Genomic DNA, 24,235 nt, shown 5'->3' on the forward strand with positions numbered 1-24,235 from the left:
GTATTTAAAAAAAAAAATTACAACAGAACAATGAAAATGCAAATGTATCTTTAAGCTTAGTAGTTTTGCAAGGTTGACTCCTTTATAAATATTAACTGTGAGAGAGGTTTAAGATGGTTTTAATAACCCCCCCCTCCAGTGAAGGGCAGTGCAACCTATGATTGGAATGCATTGGAAGTTTACAGACTCTTAAGTCAACCCTGGCTTGTTTTGAGTAAAGGAATGTTGAGCTGACCCTACAATCTGAAGCTCTTCTGTTTGGTTGGCTTGCCAAGATAATGTTTTGTGTGCTTCTCTTAGTACTAAACAATCAGAAGCACTAACTTGCAACTAAATGCAGTTTAGATTGACTAATAACCGACAGGCATTATCCTCCCCTAGCCACCCAGTTAATTAAAATATTCCCTTATTTTCCTTATTTGCTGTACATAGGGGAGCCCAAGTGAAAGGTGGACGGGGGGGGGGGGGGGTCGATTTAAAAAAAACTTCAAAAGCAAACTTAAGAAGCCTCAAACTAACCTTTCATTTCAGATACTAACTCCATATTTGCAAGGTTGTATAGGGTTATATAAACTGTTCCTGCTAAATATGTTATTATTATTATTATTCATTTCTTAGCAGACACCCTTATCCAGGGCGACTTACAATTGTTACAAGATATCACATTATACAGTTATCACATTATTTTTACATACAATTGCCCATTTATACAGTTGGGTTTTTACTGGAGCAATCTAGGTAAAGTACCTTGCTCAAGGGTACAACAGCAGTGTCCTCCACTGGGGATTGAACCCACAACCCTCCGGTCAAGAGTCCAGTGCCCTAACCACTACTCCACACTGCTGCCCTGAATATGTTGGTGACCCGGTCATTTTTAGGTATGTGCATGATAGAGACATTTTGAGATGCTGTCTTCTGATTTGGTTCACAGCTGTGTGATTCTCTCAGTCAAGTTCCATTGCAGGTGCTGTCAAGTATAAAGGAAGTGTTTCAATGCCACATTGTTTTAACCTTTGGTCATATCAATGATATAAGCCTCATGATATAAGCCTTGGGATTTTGTATGCTAAAGGCAGTGGCATTACCTAGACATACATATCAAATAAATACAATGAAAAGAATATCAGAGCCACTCATGCCACATACATGTACCGTATGACAAGAACGAGGTTTCCAATGTAAACGAAATATGCCTAAAATGACTTGGGCTCCACAGTGGTGCAATGACAAGCACAGGGGATTTGATTAATCCGTGCTTTATATCTGTTTATATTTATGATCGTTGACAAATCAACTGACTGAGAATCCAAGATTGAAATAGTGAGATATTGCAATTTCATATGGGCTCTAATGATTTACTGCATAGCTCTCATTACTGCCATCTCTCTGTACAGTAATGCTGAGTGTGTGAGTAGCTGTGCATTGTTGTGAATCAGGATTCAACACATCAAATAAGTAAAGAAATGCACAGAATTCTTGTTTGATCCTGTATTTTAAGCTATTTAACTGTCTGGCACCCTTTGACAACAGAACAGACAGGAATTTTTCATCTTGAATACTGCAAGCAGTACTTTTTTGTTGCCGGCTGGGTGCATTCAGATACATCATGCATGTTATAATCCGCCCCAGTTATCTTACGGGCAAGTTCAGACCTATTTCTATAAATCACTCAGATGCAGTTTGGTTGGATATGTACAGTAGATAGGCCATCATGCATGGGATAATTAACTGGATCACACTTAAAGGCTCTTTTATAGTTCTAGGTCGTTCCAAGGATATTGTGACTTGTGTCTTAATGAATTCCTAACCTTTTAAAATGACATTTCAACACTGGATTTTAAAACATATGCAGTAAATACTTTTGCTCTTGCCTTTCCGAGTGGTTCTGAGTGCCACTATGCGATTTAATATTTGTTATCTGTCTAAGCCAGGGATACTTTGTTTGCATTTGAAAGCTGAATTTCTGAAGTGAGGTCTTAGAAATGACCACTAGGGGTGTGCAAGTGTCATTCCTATCCCCCCTGCAATGGAAGCAGGTAGAGCCAGGAGAGTCAGTAATGCCAGATCATTTATGCTGTGTGAATTTGTAAAGGACACATCTAAATTAGTTTTGTAGAGATGCTGTTTCATGCATATTACCAGGGATTACAAAATGGTGTTTGTAAAGTCAGATATTTGTGGAGTAGTGGGGCAGCAGTGTAGAGTAGTGGTTAGGGCTCTGGACTCTTAACCGGAGGGTCGTGGGTTCAATCCCCGGTGGGGACACTGCTGCTATACCCTTGAGCAAGGTATTTTACCTAGATTGCTCCAGTAAAAACCCAACTGTATAAATGGGTAATTGTATGTAAAAATAATGTGATATCTTGTAACCATTGTAAGTCACCCTGGATAAGGGCATCTGCTAAGAAAGAAATAATAATAGTAATATTTGAGCTTTAACATGGATTCATAATTTGTCTTAATTGAAAATACTGTGGTTTGACTTTGTGAAGGCAGAACATAACTCTTTTTTGTAGTTAGACAAGCATTGTCCGTTTTCAAAGTCGTAAGCCTAATTAAAAAATAAATAAATAAATGACTGGGACAGCTAAATTAAACTTCATTAGTATAAGTGATGCTTGAGAGGCAAGCCAGATACAGTAGGTGGAGTTGGTTGAAAGATATTGGAATATAAATGTTACTTTGTGGCTTTGCATTATCCTATCTCATTAGTGCTGGTTCAAAATGTGTTTCATTTTGTAGAATTGTGGGTTGGGCGTATGGTTTGGAGTAGGCTACATATTGGCTTAAATGTTTTGTGCTTTAATTCCTATTCTGAAACTGAATCATAGTGGAAGATAACACTAAATTCATTAACCATCAACATTATTGCCTCATAATGATATGGGCTTTATTTTTTAGCAGCATATTAGCTGTTGTTTTCTCAATATCTGCAATCCTGGGATAATGTTAAATTCAGTATTTTTAAATTCAGGCAGTACTTTTAATCTAACAATAGCACCATCTTGTGGAAAACATTAGCTTCAGGTGGTGTCTGCTTGGTGTATATCCTGTCTGTATTCTATAGGAAAGGCTGATGAATACTGTATAATGACAAACAGAGCCGGTCAAAGTGTTTGGGTTTATAGCTGTGTTGCAGTAGGATTAAAACAATTGCCTATTTTGACCACAGATTTGTGCCTTGGCTGGGGCATTTTTTGTTAATAGTGTAAATAGTTAATTATTATATATCTGTTTAGTCACCTTTATTTAAAAAATAAATAAATAAAGATGGTTGCCTGGAAAAATATATGTTAATGTAAAAAACATCATTATTTTGCCCATGAAATATTTATTTACATTTTCACTGCTAATGGTTTTTTTTTGCATGGATTAGAAGTTTCAAAAGTGTCCAAACTTCAAAGGGAATTCAAATAACACTGTTTAAGATTCTTGATGTCTTTGTTCTGTAATTGTTTTTTTTTGTAAAGGAAGACATGGAGCTTGATGTCTGTTAAGCGATTGTTGATTGAATTTTATTGCATTTACCATGAGTCTGTCTGTCTGTCTGTCTGTCTGTCTGTCTGTCTGTCTGTCTGTGTGTTTGTGTCTGTCTGCATGGGCATTAATATAATATATACAGCCACAAAGGTTTACTGTAAAGAAAGATCAAGTCAAGCATGATCAACTAAACTGAGCACCCTGAACAGTGAAGCACATCCGTATGCTAGTTCCCCATTTTAGAGAGTCTTACTGCTTTTAAATGGGGAGAGAGGCACGCATGTGGCACAGAGGGTTAATTATTGGGAATTAACGGCCCTCAACAGACTATACCGAATACATAATCCAGCACAATCGGCACAAATGGATGGGCATGGAGGCAGCATCTTGCTCTGCAGGGCAGGGTTGAGGCATGTTGGGGTGGCAGTGTGGGGAAGCTCCCACTGCTGCTGCCCATGTTGTGACTGCTGTGAAGTGGATGACAGTCCCCAGTGCAGTCAGTCCAGCACCTTTCACAAGCCGTACACACTAAACTGTTTGTTTTTGTAGACATTCTCAGATGACCAGTTAAGCCAATCAGAAGTAGTACATTGTTATGCCTGCTACATTTAGAATCTTGAACTCCCCATTTAACATTTATACACAAAAAAACATAACAGCATTGATATCTGTAATACCTTCTGCAACCGGTATCGGCTCTTACCATTGCCACTGCAATCGGTTGTTGCTTAAAAAACACTTGGCTCCATTTTCTATGAAGTTGTTTAGTATTTATTAATGTATTTATTCATCATTGTCTGTTTTGCATTGTATGGTGAATGTACAGCAGTCTTTGTGAAAGATACTGGATATTGAAGTCCTCTCTTTTTCCACAGAACAGGTCGGCTACAGTGCAAGCTTCACCACACACTGCCCAGCCAACATGCCTCAATCCAGCCCTGATGAATACTCCCTGGGTGAGAGTGCTTCAGTCTTTATATATTCCTTCAATTCTGTATGGTTAAGTAGTATGAATTTCAAATGGTTCTGTGAGACATGCAATTTGATCTACAGTACAGATGCACACACTTTGAGGTGTGTAGATCATTTACAGTAAATCCCATATTAATGTTTCAGAATTAAATTCTAACCAGATCTCTGAGAATAGTCTTTATAGGGTTAACAGCACCCTGTAATTCAGGGACTCAAACCAACTGGATCAGGTCCCAAAAACAAACCAGGTCGGATTTAGTCAAGAAGGAGTAGTTTACATTCATTACAATTTATATTCATATGCAGCGCAGTAGAGAAGCAACTAACAGAAAGCCTGCCTAATAATCTGTGGTGTTTCTCAGATTCCGACTGCCTGCTAATATATGACATGTCACACTGCACGCTTGGGTCTTTTAAATGTGTCCAAATTCCTTGGCATGCATGGCACAGCAGTATGGATATGAACCAAGTTGATAAAACAGTTACTGTAATCCGCTGGCCTGAGCTTTCAGCACACTCATAGTTTATGCTGGAGCTATGAAAATATAATTGGACATTTGGATATTTTTCAGATGTTAATTCCTGAACTAAAGGAACTCAGAAAAAAAGGTTTAGACCGTAGACCGTAGGAGCATATTTACTTAGAAAAAGATAATGAAATGGTAAATGTTGTTTCTTTTTTTAAGCTGGAAAGTATATTGTTAAAATTGTTTTTTTTACAAAATCACATTTACGTTTGTGGCTATTTCAAGAACACATCTCTGTAATTTGCAGTCTGGGATGGAGTTCCAAATAAAGTCTCTGCCGGAAAGCCGCTCAGCCCAATTTGGACGCAAGAACGTTCAGCTAAGTGGTGGCAGTCTCAAACGATCTCAGTGCAGAATAACAGATAATTGCAGTCCTGTCATTCAGACAGGTTTTCTAAAGCTGCATGCTTGGCTTGAAGCTGCCCTTAAATACAGAAGATGATCTCGATCTAATTTGCTGGATTATTTATTTATTTTTTACTGTGCTTTTGTCTTTGTTTTTTGAAGAATTACCAGTACCAGGACGAAGATTCACTAGCACTAGATCACGGCTACCCTCAGTTAACCAACGAAGTGCGGCCCCCAGAGCTGGTCCATGTGTCTGAGAAGAACTTGTCTGAGATTGAAAACGTCCACGGATATGTTTCTCATTCACATATTTCTCCACTAAAGGTCAGTCAGTTCCCTTTTTTATACCCAAACTCCATGTGGTTTACCAGTAAATTTGTACCTGACTTGTCCTCCCAGTTGTGCCTCAGAAGAGTTAATAACATCAAGCAGGTTCACAGTTTTGATTGTGTTATCTAGTAGCCAACATTTCCAGGGTTCCTTGGCGTGGAACAAAGAGAGTTAGGCATGTGTAATCTTGTCTCAGTTTAGGGTTTGTATAGAATCCCAAATCTGTGTCCACATTGATATGTGTGTCTGTACCATCTGCCTAAAAGGCAACAATAGTCAACATGGAACCAACATCAGAAGTCATAGTTTGAAGTCTCCATGTTTTGTTTTTTGTCCACATAGCCAGACTATTCAACCAAAACATGTAGTTACCACACCTACTGCAGTTATAGGGCTGCAATAAAATTAGTCTATTTTTGACAGTATATTTTGTTTGCTATTTCCATCAAGTAAAATTAACACACTCAAACTCTGCAAATATTGAATTGTGTTTCTGAAGAACCCTTATGAAAATAAAGATGTAATACAAGTGAAAGTCAGTTTGGTGATGTGGTGCATCAGCACTAGGTGGAGCCCAAACTTCAACCTAAGTTAGTTTTCTTTCCAAGGCGTAGGTGTCTACCAAAGTCCTCTTCTTCCTTCTGTTCCATTAATACAGTCTTTGATACTGAGGAGAATCACAGCTGCTATTCCTTATTCGTTCTACCTTCAAGCGAGTGTACCTTTATTTTATAGAAACAGACCTGTGTGTTCGTATGGGAGTAAAGGCTATCAATTTGTGTACCCATAGGTTTTTTGTTATTATTATTTATTTGTTAATTTCCTTTTGATTATGCTCCAGGTTGTTAACCAGCTCCTCTTCTGCAAAGTTGGACACTATTCACTAAACTTTAGTTATCTTTTACATGCGTAAAAAATAAAAAAAACATGTATTCCCCCTAGGCATGCCTTAAGGTTCTAATACAGAAACACTGCTTGAACAAAAATACAGAAATACTGGTTTTGGTTTCCATGTGTGTGTAAAAGCGATTATGTTCTGCATTCTTCTGGTACACTGCTGCTGGTATATGTGACTATTCCTGTTACAAGTGAAAATCCTTCGGGATTAACAACATGGTCCTTATTCTTACAGAAGTGCAGCTGTCACTTTACCAGTCAGTGTAAACGGTGGAGCCAGTCTATGCCAACAGAATGATCCACAAAAATAGTGTTTGATATTGCACACTGCACGCCATAAGATTCTCTGGATAACACACAGTGCAGATACCATCAGCCTGCACCACTTTCTACCAGTCATCAATGGTCAGTTTCTTCTGCCAAAGCTGCATAGATGTTGGTATCTAAAACCAGCAGTTCTCAAGCAACAGCTTATATTTCCACTGACCTGAACTGTTTGCAAAGTTGTTTCCACTGATGTGTTACAATTTTCTTGGACTGGACTCAATAAGATGTCCTCCTTGGACAGATTCCCATCATGGATCTAGCATGGCCTCCACATAACTCTGAAATCTTAGACAGGTTTGCTTTCTTCCACACCTTGGAGTCATCTGTTGTGATGTTAATTGGGGCTAGCAAGATCTCATCTACATTACATAGTATCGATGTCCATTCACTTGAGCTTCCTTTTATTTTGTTCAAGCGGTGCACATGTATAAATAGAACTCTGACTTTAGAGGTGATCATTTCAAATGATTTGAGCTTGTGTGGCATTTTGAAGGGCTACAATTTCTCACATAAAAAGTACAGGAAATAGCCTCCAATATGCATATTTTGAATATACTGTACAGGCTGTCCTGTTATTTATTTATTTATTTATTTATTACTATTTTACCTTTCCTTAGCACTTTAAGTAGCATTTTCACTTCTCTCCCAATCAGTGTGTAGTGAGTCTTGCAATTTTTGATGGGTATTTCAAGCTTGTCAATTCAGATCACGCATTCTGCGAGTATAACAGCCTTCCACTATCCCACCAGAGGGACGCTGTTCTGTGAGTGTAACAGCCTTCCACTGTTCCACCAGAGGGAGGCTCTTCTGTGAGTGTAACAGCCTTCCACTGTTCCACCAGAGGGAGGCTGTTCTGTGAGTGTAACAGCCTTCCAGTGTTCCACCAGAGGGACGCTGGGCAGCTCAGACACTCACAGGTACAACTGCACACAGATTATTGTGGGAACCCATCACTGAGATTGCATGTCATCTGCTGTCATTAATATTTCATCTTCTAATTAAAGAATACTTGCTAGTGATTTTATTTCTTATTTCTTACCTGCAGCCTCCACTGATTACCCGTTTTGATCTAACATACCCAGGTCTGACTGCTTCAAACTACCTGGCAAGTTTGTTTTTATTTGAAAAAATGTTTTTTATGTATCTTTGGGGAATTTGGGCTGTGCAAGCTTTATGTGTGGTAACATTTATTAAATACAAGGTGTTAACATGAAAGACTGACATAGATGATAAAAATGATGACAATGCCCACAATTATTTGATATCCTGTTGTATAATGTACTAGCCATGTTATGTAAATATCTGGAGTGTTATTGAGTGTTATTGAGTCTTGTGTGACCTACCATTATTTAGTAGTGTTGGTGTTGAATTAGCAATTACCACTTATCTTAAGAGAAATTATAATTGCAGTAGTAGTGTACCGTAAAATCGGTTATCGTATTTCTGTTGGGCTGACTTATGCATTTCTGCCATGCATCTGACTATCCCAGAACATGCAATTAAAAATGTAGAATGCTTCTAAAAAACTGTCAGGCTTTAAATGACAAAAGTGTTGGTCGCAAGATTTCCTTGCCAGTTGAGTCAGAATGCTTAAATTATCCTCCTGCAATCCAATATTTTTCTGATATGTTGTTAAGCCTATATTTACTGACAGATTGACGTGTCCTGCCCCTCCCTATCTGCCATATATTCCTGTGCATCTTACCTTGAAAGATGCCAAAATAGCTCTGCTAATGTGGTTTGCAAAGTGAGAGAGCGGCTAGCTTCTCTGGCTGATCTGTGTTCTCTGCTCTTTTAACCCCAAGAAGAATATGTTATCTTGAAGTCTGGGTATTCCAGACAGATTGTTTAAATATGTATTAAGTGTCTTTAGTTAGTACAGTAATACGTTTATTTTCTGCTAGTAATTCATTTTCCACCATTCAGAGGATATTGAGATTTATGATTCATTCATTTGATCGAATTTAACAACCAGAAAAAGATTTTTGATACTGTGCATGAGTCATGCAGCGTGTAGTGCCTATGCATTCTTCAATTTGTTTCCCTGCACTTGAACCTCATGTAAAAAATGACTTTAATAAAATACAGCACTGAAACGAACAAAGAAACAGACAACAATCCAGATTTAATATAAGACTTTTTTTTTGGGGGGGGGGAGGGGGTTGGGGGGGGTGGCAGTAGGATACCTGTAGTCTAATATAATGTTTTTCGAGTTCTCCAATATATTCCATAAATCCTTTTGCTTTTCTTTTAAATACACATGAAAGATAATTTCATCTGCAAGTCTGAAGTTCCAGATTTAGAACTGAAATGACATCATCCTGACTGCAGATACAGAGAAAGCTGTGTGTGAGTGTCACAGCAGAGCCGGTTTTATAATTGGGATGCCGCTGCCCTGGATTTCCCTGTGATCCTCGCATTAGCAGGCTGACAGTCTCTGATAGGAGAAAATCACAGTTGAGTTATATCAGCCAGGGACACACGGGTTATGCAAATTGGAATCATAGGCGCCAGCTTCGTGGGTGCTGTGGGTGCTTGAGCGCCCTCAAAATGTATTGATGCGGGTGCTGCTGAGCTCCCTGAGGATGTGCAAAAAAATGTTTACACTGGGGGGAAAAGAAAACAGCACACGTATATGCAATTGTAATACCTCTTACTGCATGCTCACCCCACAGGATGCATGGAACCTCCAGAGGGGTCAATGTCATCTGACTGTGAGGGAAGTGAACTTATGGTTCTGTGAATGGTCATTTTTTTATTACTCCCCTCCCATGTCAAGTTGGCTGTGACTTGCGGAGACTATTCCATTTCCTATGAGGGGTGTTGTTCAGTGTGAAGACCTTATTGTCACAGAAAATGGTGCTTTTATATTTGCTTGTTAATACTTTGATTGTAAAACAGCAGTTAAATGTATATACCCCCTTTTTCATAATGTACTTGTCTGATAAAAAAGAGATAATTTTACTAGTAGGCCTACTGAGAACAATACAAAGTGATCCGCTAGCGAGCTGAACGATGATGAAAAACCCAGCAGTAGCAGCGATGCAAAAACTAAGAAAGACACTCATTTCAACAAAAATCATTTCAAGTGGCTCAAGTATGGCGATGAGAAAGGAAAGGTGTTTTGCAGAATTTGCCAAGATGCAAAAGGTAGGGGTTTAATGCATTTGATGGATGACATCATGCAATAGAGAGGTTTTCATAAGTATGAAAAATCTGACTGACTCCGGGAAGCTTCTAGTAAAATATAATAAAATATCAAATAGTAAAATGTCAAATATCAAATGTATTTGCAATGATAAGAAAACAAAAACAAAATGCAGGTTGCATGCCTGATGTTAATAAAAGCATTCTCATCACTGATGTATCTTGCCCAGCAAGGCTCAGATATACGTGGTCATACAGATGACAGATCCAATTTTTTGAGGTTGCTTAAGTTAAGGGGTGAAGATGTCCCTGAAATAAACCAGTGTAAATGTTAATGAGCGTGTTTATCCTTAAATATAAATATGGCAAGGGATCAGGTCAGTTGTTACTGTGGATTCCAAGACGGCAGAAAGTAGTGGCTGATGGGCGATTTTATGGTTAGCAGTGGAGTAGTTCACCTTAATGCTAATGCGGGCGGTCTTTTTTTATTATTGTTTTTTGCTGTGTCTGGTCTGTCATGTTGTATATATCTTGTGGGTTTATAGTTCTGTATAAAACCACTTATCACGAACCGCGTTATGCATTTGTTATAGTATTAAAACAGCTGTTTGAGAATACCCATGCTGTAAAAAACTACACTAACGTTAAACACGAAGAGCAAGTGAGCTGCTTAACTGAATTAATTCCCGTCCTTTTTTTGACCCCAGCTATGTCCAAAGACAACGCGCGTCTGCCATCCATGTTAATAAATATAGTTTGTGAACTGGATGTCATAAGCCAGCTCGATTGCCCAAAACAGCACAACAACATCCAAGTTGTTGATGCCCTCTCAGAAATGACCAAATAAAATTTGCAAATGAACGTAGTGTTTTATTTGTTTGCATCATTCATATTTAACACAGCAGTAAATCCAACACAGCTTAAAAGAAAGGCAGGATCAGTGAGTGGGCTTTGAAGCAGTTATACATGACCGAATTAGCAGAAGTGCACTTTCACCATGACACAAGAATGAAGGGAAGAGATTTGGAGAAGCTGGCGCTGTGACTGGAATCGTGTTAAAGAGCAGCAGAGATCTTGGTAACAGCCTGTGCTTGGTAAACATTTGAGATACTAAGCCATCTGTGTATTCTAAAGAGCTAAACCAATCACAATCATGCAAAAGTTATTGTATTTCTTGCTCTTATTGTATTACTTGTATTGTAACACTTGAAATGTATTTGCTTACGATTGTAAGTCGCCCTGGATAAGGGCGTCTGCTAAGAAATAAATAATAATAATAATAATAATAATCAGTATTAGACATGGTAAAAGGAACCAATGCTTTTGGAAACCAAAAAAAATCAATACTTTTGGAAACCAAAAAAAATCAAATTAAATTGAAAAGCTGATACAATTGATTAAATATACAACTATGGCCAAAAGTTTTGCATCACCTCGAATTTTTGGATTAAGACCTAAAAAAAAAGATATATATATATATATATATATATATATATATAAATAAATAAACCTCCCCCACATTGTTTCTCCTTCTCTGATCTCCAAAGAGATTTCAATGTATTATCAAGAGCCATTCTGGTGATTTTCTGCACTGCTGACTGGTGGCAGCCCCTTTGCTTTACAGAGTACAGTCGAGGCTATTTTAAACAGCTTCCCCCCCCCCCCCTCCCAGGGCAAAGAAGTAAATCGATAAAGGCACGGACACAGCCAGGCTGCAGTTACAAGCTGCTTGAAATGCAGTAGGTGGGGAAGCTGCCATTCCCGTTCTTGTCAAATGTGATGCCTGAAAAAGTCTGTTCGAGAACCTTGATACTCAGAATATACCATCAGACATCCTTTTCAGCTCTTTTCATTTTCTCTGAATTAATACGAAAACTAAGTGACTGCCTGAATGTAATTTCCTTAAAATTAACATTCTGATTCTTGAAGAAATAACATGTTTTTTCTTTTAAGAAATAAATTGTGCAAACTTAGCCCTGAAGCAACGCTTAATACATCTCTCCAAATGAGACACTATAAAAACATTTTTTATTTTTTTTATTTCACGGTTTGTTGCATATGTGCACCATCATACCTGTATTAATATACGTTCCTTACTTGCAAGAATACCAAGTATGCAGTTATACAATATGCAGCATTTCATTAAATACAATATTAACCATTTAATCACTTCTTTTTCCTCCATGTGAAACACTTTGGGTTTATTATGCTTCTTCACGATTCATCAGAAGGTACAATTATTAAATCAGTTCTCCTTTACATAACAGGTTTTGTTTTTACCCAGGGAAGTCCATTATTGTGTACAATTAAACAAAGACCTGTTGTAGCTTAATTAATCTTTAGTGTCTGTATTTACAACAGTCCCATATACAAGGCAGTATGAAGCAGAAGGCATAAGCTTTCATTTCCAGTCATTTAGAATGGATTACTATGTGCCAAATCCAATTAAATTTAGTGTCCAATTTAGACAGCATGAATGATAATATAATTGTTTTGACAAAAGGCAACTTTGTACAAATAAACCAGTTTCCACAACTAGAATCAGCTGTAGGTCTTGTGCTTTGATAGTCTTGAAAACATACATATTACAATCATCAGCCAGAATTACTGCTATAGTCAAAGCACTGCTTAGCATGCTTAACTGAAAATAAGATCTCAAATGTTGAACATTACAATGCCAGCCATGAAATGTACAAAAATACCTGCTTAACAGGATCATTAAGAATGGCAGCGTTTCTGAACAGTGTAACTGACTCTCTTAGGACTAGGGGACAAATCATTAAGCAAATACTTTCTATCCCCTAAATGCCTTAAATACAATGTTAAAGTATACCACATACTGTGTGTCCCATCATCACAAAGTACCAATTACAATGCTTAGCCTATTTTTAAAGCGGAGACAAGTATCTATTCAGGGATTGTACTGCTTTCCTGAACATTTCAGGGTACTGTTCTACTTGTGAGATGTCTTGCTCATTAAAACATTTAGCATATTTTTTAAAGAGGAGACAATTATTTATTCAGGGTTACCAAGATATTTAGTAAGTAAGGGGTCTGAGTGAGGAAAAATGGGCAATACAATCCCCACCGCCAGTCTTTGCTGTAAATCATTTGTTGCCATAATTTGTGCCAGTAATGTAAAAACTGGAAGACCCATGGACATGATTAAATTCAATTAAACTAACTTGATATGAATAAATTAAGTCAGGTAGATGCGACCTCAAGTGCAGTTAGTGCTTTATTTAAAAAAAAGAAAAGAAAAACTATTTTCATTCACATTAGGCTTTTTGATAGTGATAACATAACATCTCAGAGTCCTGACCTCAAACTAAAACCTAGTTAGTTAAAAAGGTTTATCAAACATAAAATACTTTAATTGAGAGTTGAAGACTACTGGGATTCAGAGGGTATTTAATTTCAATTGTATGCTAGTAACACCAAACTGAGAAGAAAACAATTGAATTGTATTGTTTCGCTCTAGTTCCATAAAATGCACAGATGTGTTTCTCTTTTAAAACAAATTGAGCGATAGGCTTTGGTAAAGAGTGCTTGCACTGTTCATACAGACTTTTGGAAACAATACTATGGAAATTCTGAAAAGTTACAAAGAAAATGTGTAGCAGTCTCTTCTCTGGCAAAAATATAAAACATGTTTTTCCTCTGAAAGGATTTTTTAAATTTGCACTCTACTGTATTTTCTCTCTTTCTCTTTCTGTCTTTCTCTTTCTCTCCTCTGTTCACTGTTATAAAGATGTTTCTTTCATGTTCAGATGCAGTACGCTATGTACATATAGTCAGAGGATGTCAAATGGTCTGGCAGGTAGGGAATTAAACTCCTGTACAACAGGTCTGAAACAGATGGTTTGCTTTGAATATTTCTCCTAAGGAACAAACTCCAGCACATTCAGTAAAACACGTCCTGAAAGGATCCCAGTTTAACGTAGGGACACTCTGAATAATGGTTTGCACCAGTAAAATGTGTTCTGCAACATCAAACAACACTTGTTTCATGTAAACCAGTAAAATGTCCACATTATTATTAGGCAGTGTAGTGACACATATGTGGATGAATGGTGCTTACTGTATATACATTGCTTTATACAGTAGATACCTCAAAAGTCCCATCTTCACGGATCAGTGAGCTTACTTCTGCTACATCTTTTCTTGGTGTTTTGAATATTTTAATGGCATACAGTATGTAAAATGAGTTCCCTTGGCTCCAATTTTAATATACTTCATTTTGTAGAGTACCTAAAAGAATCATTCATGCTATATGCAGTAGCCAGCAATAATTAAATGGAGGAACCAGACACTTTGTTAATTACCTTACAGGCAACCCACATAGTCAAAGTGGCCTTCTCCAGGGTAAGCAGAAGAAGCAGAGATCCCGTGACTTTCAGCTAAACTAAGCTGGCATTGTTGATGCTTGGTTAAGCATCTTACCTTTGGGATGGTCTATTTAAACATACCTCCAGTATCATACCACCCTGAATCACACATTCCCTGAACTGCAGACTGGTCCCTTTAAACCTTTGCAACTCATGCATAATGTCAGTAATGTTCTGGATAGATTCTTTGCATTTATTATCATTATAAAAGGATTGCCAGTTCTGTAATGCAGTGCTCTAATGAACAGTAAATGCTCACTTAAAATGGAAGGAATTGGGATCACATGAGTTAACACTGAAGGTATCTGAAGCCAAATGCTGATTCCACCCTCCCTCCCCTAGCAGTAAACTACAGACTATTTTAATGACGTGAATATCAATGAAGTTTTGAAAATGCTGAGCCTTACAGAAATCTGTTAACTACAGGATGAAAAACCATGATAGCTGCATAGGAAATGGGTTTTAATAATACACTCAGGTAGATGAAAGAAACACAAGGTTAGCATAACATTTTCCTTGATCTGTCTTCTAATATTCATTTTTTTTAGCATTTTTTGCTTCGTATCTATTACAAACTATAAATAAAAGCTTGTCTCTGCAGTAATGTTTTTAATAAATGTCCTCCCTTACCTTTTGTTTAATCTAAACACTAAAAACCTGCTGCAAAATGTTATTAATAATTCATAGTTTAGACTGCTTGCTAGAGGTTAAGACACTGTGCAAACTAAACGTCCTGTAATAAAAGTTTGATGTTTTGTGCAGCTTCTCCCGTCTCCAGGAATGCATAGTTTCCAATCATTCCTGACAAGTGGATAACTGTTGGTTCTATGGAGTGAGTCATGATCATCATTATCAACTTTCAACCTACTGCTGCAACAGTTATCCCTATCCACGGTTTTCAGCACATTTCTATATCTCATTTCTCCAAATGTGTTTTCTGTCATTCAGTGCTTCTTGGCATTGGTAATATGTTGTTTGTAGGCTGTCTCTTATTGCAAGAGATTCCTCATTTTGAGCAGTGCCCAGTTCACAGAACTTAAAAACCATTGGGAGTTGGTTGCTTGGATTGAAGCCCTTATTCCTCTAGGGACTGCAAAACTGATGGATTTAAAAAAAAAAAAATCTGGTATTACTTTGCAGAAATACAAAACCCAGTCTCTTTAGTTCTAAATATGATAGTCCTAATACTATTATTCATAATCTAATCAGCAGACTTGTCTAGCTAGGATTATGCATAGTGTTTTCTTCTACAGTGACTAGTAGTGATTGATTAACCACTAAGAGATAAGGGAACCATCGTTTATTACAGATCTTGCATTATTAACCTGCTGAATAATTAGGAAGAAGTGGAGGTGGACCGCAGAGAAGCCTATAGCACCCCAAGCCCTCCCCATCCCACTGTGAGCTGCCTTTATCTATTGCATCTATGTGATTTTTAGACACACCTGTGCTGCAATGCTACACATTTGATGGAATGGAGAGCCAGATTGTCATCTCTAGGTTAATTATATCAGTCAAAAGAGGTCAGATATCGTCGGATTGTAATCTATGGGTTATAAAATGCATCCCTGATGATAAGGCATGTCTGAAATTCAGATTCCAGAGGGCATGAATGCAATAAACAGTATGTGGATGGGGAGGCTAAAACAAAGGCTTGTGCTAATCAGCTGGGCTCAACAGAGGAACAGAACAAGAATACACAATCAATAAATAAATATACATGTTAGTGGAACTGAAGCAATCCTTTTAATGCATTAGCATTCCCTTCACAATGTTGCTTTTATCTGTGTCCCAGAAATAGTATTCAGCTGGACCAGAGGGAAATAGTTTTCTCCGTAAGAGACAGAAAAGAGTGTTTCATGTTCTGTTGGTATAATCATGTGTTGAAACAGAAATAGACTTTACCTCAATGATTCTCCTGCATCTTGTTGCTTCCACTGTGACTTCCATTGTGTTTTGAGTTTCTTAAGGCATGAAAGGGTCTTCTCTTACTGACTACAGCTGTAAGGGATAACCTGCTTAAAACATTTTAGTTGTGCGCCTTTTAGTCTGTCTGAAATGGTAAAACTAAAGTACTTTGATCTGAAATCTAAAACGGCACCACAGAACCTAGTGGTTTACTAGCCTGGGTGAAATGTTCAAAGCTTTAGTGTCATCTTGTGCATGGAAAACAACTGGCAAAATTATTTCTGCTATTGAGCTTTATTGATCGTTGCTTAGAGATTCAATAAGTTCCATTTAAGTGTTAGGTAACTGTATGGGGACCAAGATGTTATCTTCATAGGATGTTACAGTGGAGATTATCTGTCAAACAGACTAATGTGGCCAACCACAATAATCTGTCGAGGACCATAACTTGATTATCATCCCATCAATAGTGCAGTGTACAAGATAACAAACAGGTCACAGCGGAAACAGCTCCAGTATGAGCAGTTTGATGCAGGTGTTGTACATTACAGTGGTATACATTCACTGTGGAGTACTTTTATTCCAAATACATGCACTACTGTAATACATGATTTTAAAGAAGAACAAATCGGGTCATCGGTGGAGTCAGCCACCTACAGTAGAAAGGTGTTTGCCTAACACCGTTTCCCTGTGTGTTCCTGAGTAACTGTTTTCATAGATATAATCATAGCCAGCAGGAGGGTTTTGGGAGAATGCTGAATCTATAATTGTGCTTGTTCCATTCCCCGGCCCATATGAAGGCATGTTACAATGTTCAAATTAATCAAGACTGCCCATACACAGTAATTAAACAGCATTGATAGCCAAAAAGTTTCTCAGTTGTGTCATAGTTTTCCTGGGTAAGGTTTTACAGCAAGGCTCTGAAACGGATAGACTCGTCAAACAGCAATACAGAGATGTTAAAATAACAGTAGTCCTTTTCGTGGGTTTTTTGGCAACTCACTGTAACACACCGATCTAATTAAAAGCAAAAATAGAAGACCAGAAGGTAAAGTTTGAATAATTTATACCAAAGGCTTTTTTCAGTGTTATCTAAAGATACTTTATTGAAGCCAACAGGTGGAGGGCATTTTTTCCTAATTCTGCAGCAATGAAAAAAAAAAAAGCATGACTCTATTACTCTATTGCGCAAAAATATCTACATTGTGGAACAATGTTAACTTAAATATTATGAATACAATTGTTGATACTGTAACCTTGAAATGTAATTATACATAAACTACAGTCCTACAGGTAGGTGTTATGGGTGTATAATAGCAAAAATCATACTGATCTACATTGTACGACTTAATAACAACGGGAGTTATTGCTATGATGATGCTCGTTTTATTTCAGCATTCTGCTCATAAAAGAACATGTGAAAGGGAGAGGGGAGGCTTTTTTCCAGTACTCAGAAGCCAAGCTGTTAGAAGTGAGCTGGGCAATTGGAGTAGAGTCATTGGCCTTGACAGAATCCGAATGCGAAGTGTAACCACAGAAACGAAGGCAGATGGCCCTCGACTCTTGAGTGTGCTGAGAGAGGGAACTCGGAGACTCAGTGGGGGGGGTGGAGTTTCAGCACCAAGGAGAGCACCAACTCTAGCTGACATAATCAGCAGGCCAGTAATTGCTATGAAATAAGCTGTGCAATTACTCCAAGATAAAACTCTATTGTACTCGTTCTGTCAAATATGTGAAGTCTGATTCTTGTCTCGCGTTTTAGCAGCTGAAACGTCTACGCATTCCTTGTCAAAACACTGCAAAATATCTAGTTGCACACAGGAATACCATTTTGTCTCCTCCTGAAAAGCTGTTGGTAGTTTTGTTCACAGCAAAGGAAATATTAAAAAGAGATATTTTAGAGACTCCATGGGTGAATTCTCATGTTACAAAAATATAACATTATTTTGTATTGTTCTCTAAAATACTCTGAATGAATATTTTCAGTGTTGGCTATATTGAATGTTTTAGCTTGTCACACAATTCTTCTAGTTTTGAGCAGTAAACCGTTAAATAGAAACGTATTACCAAAAGAATACAGTATTGCTACTGTGGCTCTTTTTTTTTCTGGAAAGGTAAAGGTTACAAAAAAGCAGTGTAATAAAACTTTTACCATTACCCTTATATAAGCTCTCACACCTGATCCTGGTTTCTGATTGCTAAAGTGAAAGGGTCCTTTAGGGAAGATGAGAAATGACTCAGGTCGGCAGGTTACGTCTTTCTCAGAAAGGTCAGTTTCTCCAGGAAATGTAGTTAGTGTTGATCTGCTGGAAGGAGATTGAAGTCCATCTCGTTTGACATGTCTAGTTGGAATCATTGATGTGATACAGGGAGGAGTACTGTTTTTCCAGCTGGATGATAAGAGCTCTTGCTCTTGCAGGCCATTAAAGGTCTGACTTTAGAATGGTCCTACCCTATGTCTCATATCAACACATTCCTTAATATCTAATGTACTTGATACTGGTACGGTTTGTTGTATAAATGGTTATATTTGTGGCCTGTGGAAAAATCCTGAAACTCTGTGCCTTGAAAAATGGTTTGGAACCACTGTTTCTATTGGGCTGATGCTTTTCAGTTGGCCTTCCAAGTAAATGTACATATCCAGTATATTTACAGCTATGCTAAATATTTAGTTCACTTCTTAATCTGGCTGTGGTAAAAACAAAAGGAATAGCTTTGTACTACAGACTTAAGCACATTGAATTTGACATAGTATATAATATAATATTGGTTTCTTAAATGTAGGATGTGTTCGTTCCAAATGTTCATTCCATCCCCTGACCTAGTTTTTCCCTGTGGAAGTTGGAGACCAAAGGCAACTTCAAATACTTTGCTAGTACTTGTTGATGTGCACTGGGGTCCTGGGCACTTTGAAGTCCACCGACCCCATGTTGTGCGCTTGACCTTTTATTGTTGATTACTGGTTTTTATTAGCTTGTTGCAGCATCTCGCTTGGCTCTGCTCCCCAAACTTGGGATCCAGAGAGGATATGCTTTGCCATTACCTGTTGTGGTAAATGTTTTTTTAATTTAGGAACCATGCTAAAGTAAAAAAAAAAAAAGAAGACGTGTGATACACGTCAGTATAGGGTTAGAAGTAGAAGACCAGTCTTTGATGTAAAACATCTTGCACAGAATTTGACTCTCGGGTAGAAGGATAGACAGGATAGATATTTTTGAACCCAAAGAAAGTCCCAAACGTAATGGAAAGTATGATGCAGACAGTGATTATGACGTCTTGAAGATGAGAAATAAAACAACAGTTCTGTCTATTTGTGAAAAAGATCCTTTGGTACTTAACAAACAAAGAGAACTGACGCTTGTGCTTTGAGCTAATTCATTATAAGGAGTTACCCTTTCCCAGCCCTAGTATGGACAATCTGTTTCCTTGAAAAGCATGCACAATTGACTGTGGGTTATGTTAGATTTCATTATCAAGAACAAAAAGACAAGACTGGCTTACTAAACAAATGCATCTACTGTGTAGCTTTCCCATGCCTCTGGTTATACCTATTGAATAATCAAAACCCTGAACGTGCCAAACCCTAATTGGTTTCCAAACTCAGAATTGATCAATGTGTTATTTTATGCAACATTATTAGTACAGCACATGAAGACAAATGTTATGGCACTGTTAGATCAACACAAGAAAGTATTTGCTTTGGGTCAAATCCAATATACCATTCGTGGAATAGGCATTCTTACTCTCTTACTCTCCTTTTTCTCTGGTAGAGTGTGTATAGAAGGCATTGTAAGTCCACCAACCAATGTCATTTATTTATAATTTCAATAGGCCTCATTGACTATAACGTGATTAATTAAAATGAAATGCATGTTAGTAATTATTTCTCATGATGAATGGCTCTTTACTGAAACGATGCTCGATGGTGGTTGTGGAGCAGCTAGATTATTCAGCCCAAGGATCAGTAGTGTATCCCAATCTAGTTTGATCAATCACACACATGTATACCATTTAGCACTGGAGAGCCAATGAGAAAGCCATGGGGGAGAAAGCCATGAGATCAATATGTCAGACTTTAAAGAGTGTGTATGTGAATATTTTGTACGGAGGTCAAGAACCAAAGTTAATCAGTTATTCGGTTTATCTAGTTCTTCTCACTGAATGCACTGCTCACTATGCTACAGTGCAATGTTAATTATCTTGGACGATGTATCCTAATTAATTCTAAATTACATCTTAAGTATACATAGCACACAGTACATAGCTTTTCAAAACAATACATCATTGGTCAAAAGATATTTTGTCCTTGATAGATTGTTAATTGTGATTAGTTATAAAATTGTCATAGAATAAGTGTTGCAGAATGTTATATTTCTGCTTTGGTCAGTATAGGGATTTAAAATAGACTACTACAATTGTGGTTAGAAGAAGATGTAGTATACTTTTGCATGGGCAACAGCGTACAAAACTTGATCAAACATTGGAAACTGTTGAAAATCAATTGTAAAGAATGAGTATGCAGTATGACAAGCCCTATATTTCTAATGTATTTATTTATGAAACTCCAGCCCTCAGGAAACGAGTGCTTTTCAAGGCATTGCTCAGTATTTTGTACTTGGCTTTAGGTCCTTTTAATTGTAATCCCAATTTGTTGAGACTGAATTGTTGATGAGCTGTTTTGAGTTTTGCACTTATCTGCGCCAAACAGATGCGGAATGTGTGGTGTGTGAGTAATTGCAAACTACTTGCAGCTTCAGCTTCAGAAACTATGAGCTTGATGTGAAATATGCAAGTTACATTGTTAGTATTTTTAAGGTTATTTTTAGTGTTAGTAAATGCTATGTACAGTTTCTCAGTGTTATACTGTATGTTGGTTGAAATACTAAAGAAAAAACTAGTACTATGATCATATTTATAACTGACAAACGTATTGTAATGTGAGTTTAAAAAAAAACTTGGTTTGTAATTATATAAATTAGTATTCTTTATGCTGGGGAATATCATCAAATGAAAATATAATCAAATTAAACGTAGAGATAACGATATGTATATTGCACTTCATGGGATAATATATAAATAAAAACACAGAATTAAGTCTCCTGGCTGTACATAGCATGGTTTTGTAGTACTTCCATCTTATCCAGATTCTTTCCACTAGAACGGTTTGCTGATGTCACGTACAGCATGTTTTGCTTACTTACAATATAATATTAATAAATAAATATGCCGTCGTTTTCCAGTGACCCATCATCTGCACTGTCTGCCCTCTGCAGAGTGGCTGAGTGCCTATAAGACAGATCGGCGTCCCATTTGTCTTGCATGACCAGCAAACTTCTTGTCTCAGAAACACCATGCCGTCGGAGTCAGCACTGAAGTGGGGGGAGGAATTGTGATGAAAGATTTGCAGTTCCTAATTAACGCAATGCCTGCAGCTGTCTGTAAATGGACTAATTTGAACCCCTAGTACCCCAGAGAGAGAGAGAGAGAGAGAGAGAGAGAGAGAGAGAGAGAGAGAGAGAGAGAGAGAGAGAGAGAGAGAGAGAGAGAGAGAGATGTTTTTTAATGCCTTGTACCATTTTACATCATTTAAAAAATTACAATAAATACTCAGGTCAATTGTAAGTGCAGTGCTTTTAAGTTATTGCTTAACATATAATTAACTTAATATTTGATCAATGAGGGATCGTATTGAGTTCCTGCAAAACTGTATAGTACTGTACGAACAGACAGCTGAAGCTAACTGGAAATATTGAGGGCTTTTACAGGAAGCGGCTCTGCTCATTTCCTATGAAAATCGATGTGACCATGCAGTGGAGTACGTGAAGGGCTTGTTATTTAATGTGGACCGCTTGGATTTTCAGTTGTTTAAATAAACCATTGTTAGAGGTATTTATGGAGGATATAAAAGATGATCAGCTTGACACAAAGTACCAGACACATTGCTTCAGAGTACTGCTGCTGTGGTCTAAAGGTCTTATTCATTTGGGTCTGATTCCCCAGGGGGGATTTTATTTGAATCTCCATCCTTATTTTAATGGCAGCAAAAACAGTGACACTTCACTCCAGTGCCCCCTTCGTGCTACTGAAGAACAGCATCAATTAAACACATGTGTAGCTGCTGAAATCTAGAGCCTACCTGGAGAGTTCAAATAGAGTCTTAATCCTAACTAATTGCTGCTGAAGAGGCACTCGGTGTAAAATGTCACGACCAAAGAAAAGTATTGAATGAGTAGAGGAGTGGATCTTGTGGGGCATTAGGTTACAAGTGCATTGAAGTTATTATTTATGAAGTTATTATTTGAGTTCCCATTATTACGCTCAGTTATACATGGTTGTATTCTGGACGACCGTAGACCACGTGTTAAATCGTTTTCTTTCTTGATGTTTGAAAATGCTAAGTACTGTTGCGGTTACAGGTGCAATCATGGTATGCTGTGCTGCTTTCGTGAAATAAATGATTGATGTGATATATAACACCTTCTCATTCATGTACAGTAAAATATACATGCCGTCTTGTTTTTTTTTTTTTTTGGCTGGCCAAATTCTGTTAAAACAACAATGCGCTTGATTTCAGATCTAAGCAGTTGGAATTTTGTGGGATGTTACAGGTATAGCAAGTCTCACTCATTTTAGAAATATACAATTCTTTGACAAACATTTTCAGTTGAGGACAGCGAGCATGACTTCAAATCAAAACGTTTGTTGACGTTTCTTTCAGTGTTACTACACATTTAAAATGAATTAATAAAATGAAGCACAATTAGCATGCGATGAACTCCGATAGTGTAATTTAAATCTTGCTACGTTAATGCTAATATTTGTAAATGTATTTGAGAATATGATGTATGATTTTAGGATTTTACATTACCCCCAATACATATTCCATAGAACTAACTTTTTTTATAATATTAACTTTATAATAATAATAATAATAATAATAATAATAATAATAATAATAATAATAATAATAATAACCTGCCTGTAGAAGTCCAGGGTTTAAGGAGTACACTGGGGGAGCAGAGCAGTAAAGGAAAAACACATTTCCCTTTGAAACTTGTGACAGGCAGCTCATATCTGGTACTCTTTTGTACCTCATCTCCTTCAAAGTGCATAACCACCACAATATTAAAATAACAAATTAAATAGAATATTTGTCTGACCCTAGAGATCACAAGTGTCTCCAATCGCTGGCTCACTGATCACTCACAGAATTACACAGCCCTCAAGAAAGTCGATGGGTCACGATAGAAAATAGGGTTATCTTTTTTTCCTCCCCTAACCGCTTTAAGGAAAAGGACAGGCTCTTCTGCCTTTTTAAAATACATTATTTTTCCAGTCAGATGCAGACATGTTACTCTGAAATATTTTTAATGCCCAGAGGAAAGATGATCCACTCTGATCTGATGTGAATGTGTCAAGTTTAGTGGCCCCAAAGTCGAAGCTTGTTCCTTCATGCCAGTGCGCATGGAGCTGCTAGTGACAGTGCTAAAGAACTGCAGACAGGCACTTAGCAGACGGGATGTGAGCTGGATGCAAAGACGACGCACCCTGGCCCTCCTGCTGGCAGTATGTAAATAGACCTGCAGACTAGAATACAGAGCTTTTCATAGACCAGTGAAGGAGAAAGACCTGAAACAATACTGCTGTGGAGTAGGGAGCAACATTTGTAAAGTGTTTCATTTTTTTTTTATTTTTATTTATTTGTTGCCTGGGTTACTGGAACTTACAAGAACAACGAACAATTTAGTGCCTGAGTATTTTTGAATTCATTGCTATTGCTATGTTTGCCTCTATCTGGTATGCTAAGAAGCTGGGAAGAAGGTTTGTGCATAATGCAAGAAAATCAAAAATGCAAAAGGTATGTGAGTGTGTGTGTGTGTGTGTGTGTGTGTGTGTGTGTGAGTGTGTGTG

General features: G+C 37.5%; 1 protein-coding gene across 33 annotated transcripts in view; it reads left to right on the plus strand.

Annotated features, from left to right (window-relative positions):
• Positions 1 to 24,235, plus strand: part of LOC117407165 (disks large homolog 2) — a 248,309-nt gene that overhangs the window by 86,523 nt on the left and 137,551 nt on the right. For 22 of the 33 annotated variants that reach the window (XR_009329587.1, XR_009329586.1, XR_009329588.1 and 19 more), the window contains 3 exons: positions 4,356 to 4,436; positions 5,487 to 5,651; positions 7,927 to 7,986. Coding sequence is in view for 30 of the 33 variants with exons in the window: in XM_059030939.1 (XP_058886922.1) it covers positions 4,356 to 4,436; positions 5,487 to 5,651; positions 7,927 to 7,986 (306 nt within the window). In the remaining 3 variants the exon portion in view is untranslated. Of the gene's footprint in view, positions 1 to 4,355; positions 4,437 to 5,486; positions 5,652 to 7,926; positions 7,987 to 24,066; positions 24,183 to 24,235 lie in introns of those variants that run through there. The other 11 variants (XM_034923349.2, XM_034923353.2, XM_034923365.2 and 8 more) reach the window with 4 other exon arrangements.

Source organism: Acipenser ruthenus, chromosome 9 (assembly GCF_902713425.1).
Source record: "Acipenser ruthenus chromosome 9, fAciRut3.2 maternal haplotype, whole genome shotgun sequence".
Lineage (NCBI taxonomy): Eukaryota > Metazoa > Chordata > Actinopteri > Acipenseriformes > Acipenseridae > Acipenser > Acipenser ruthenus.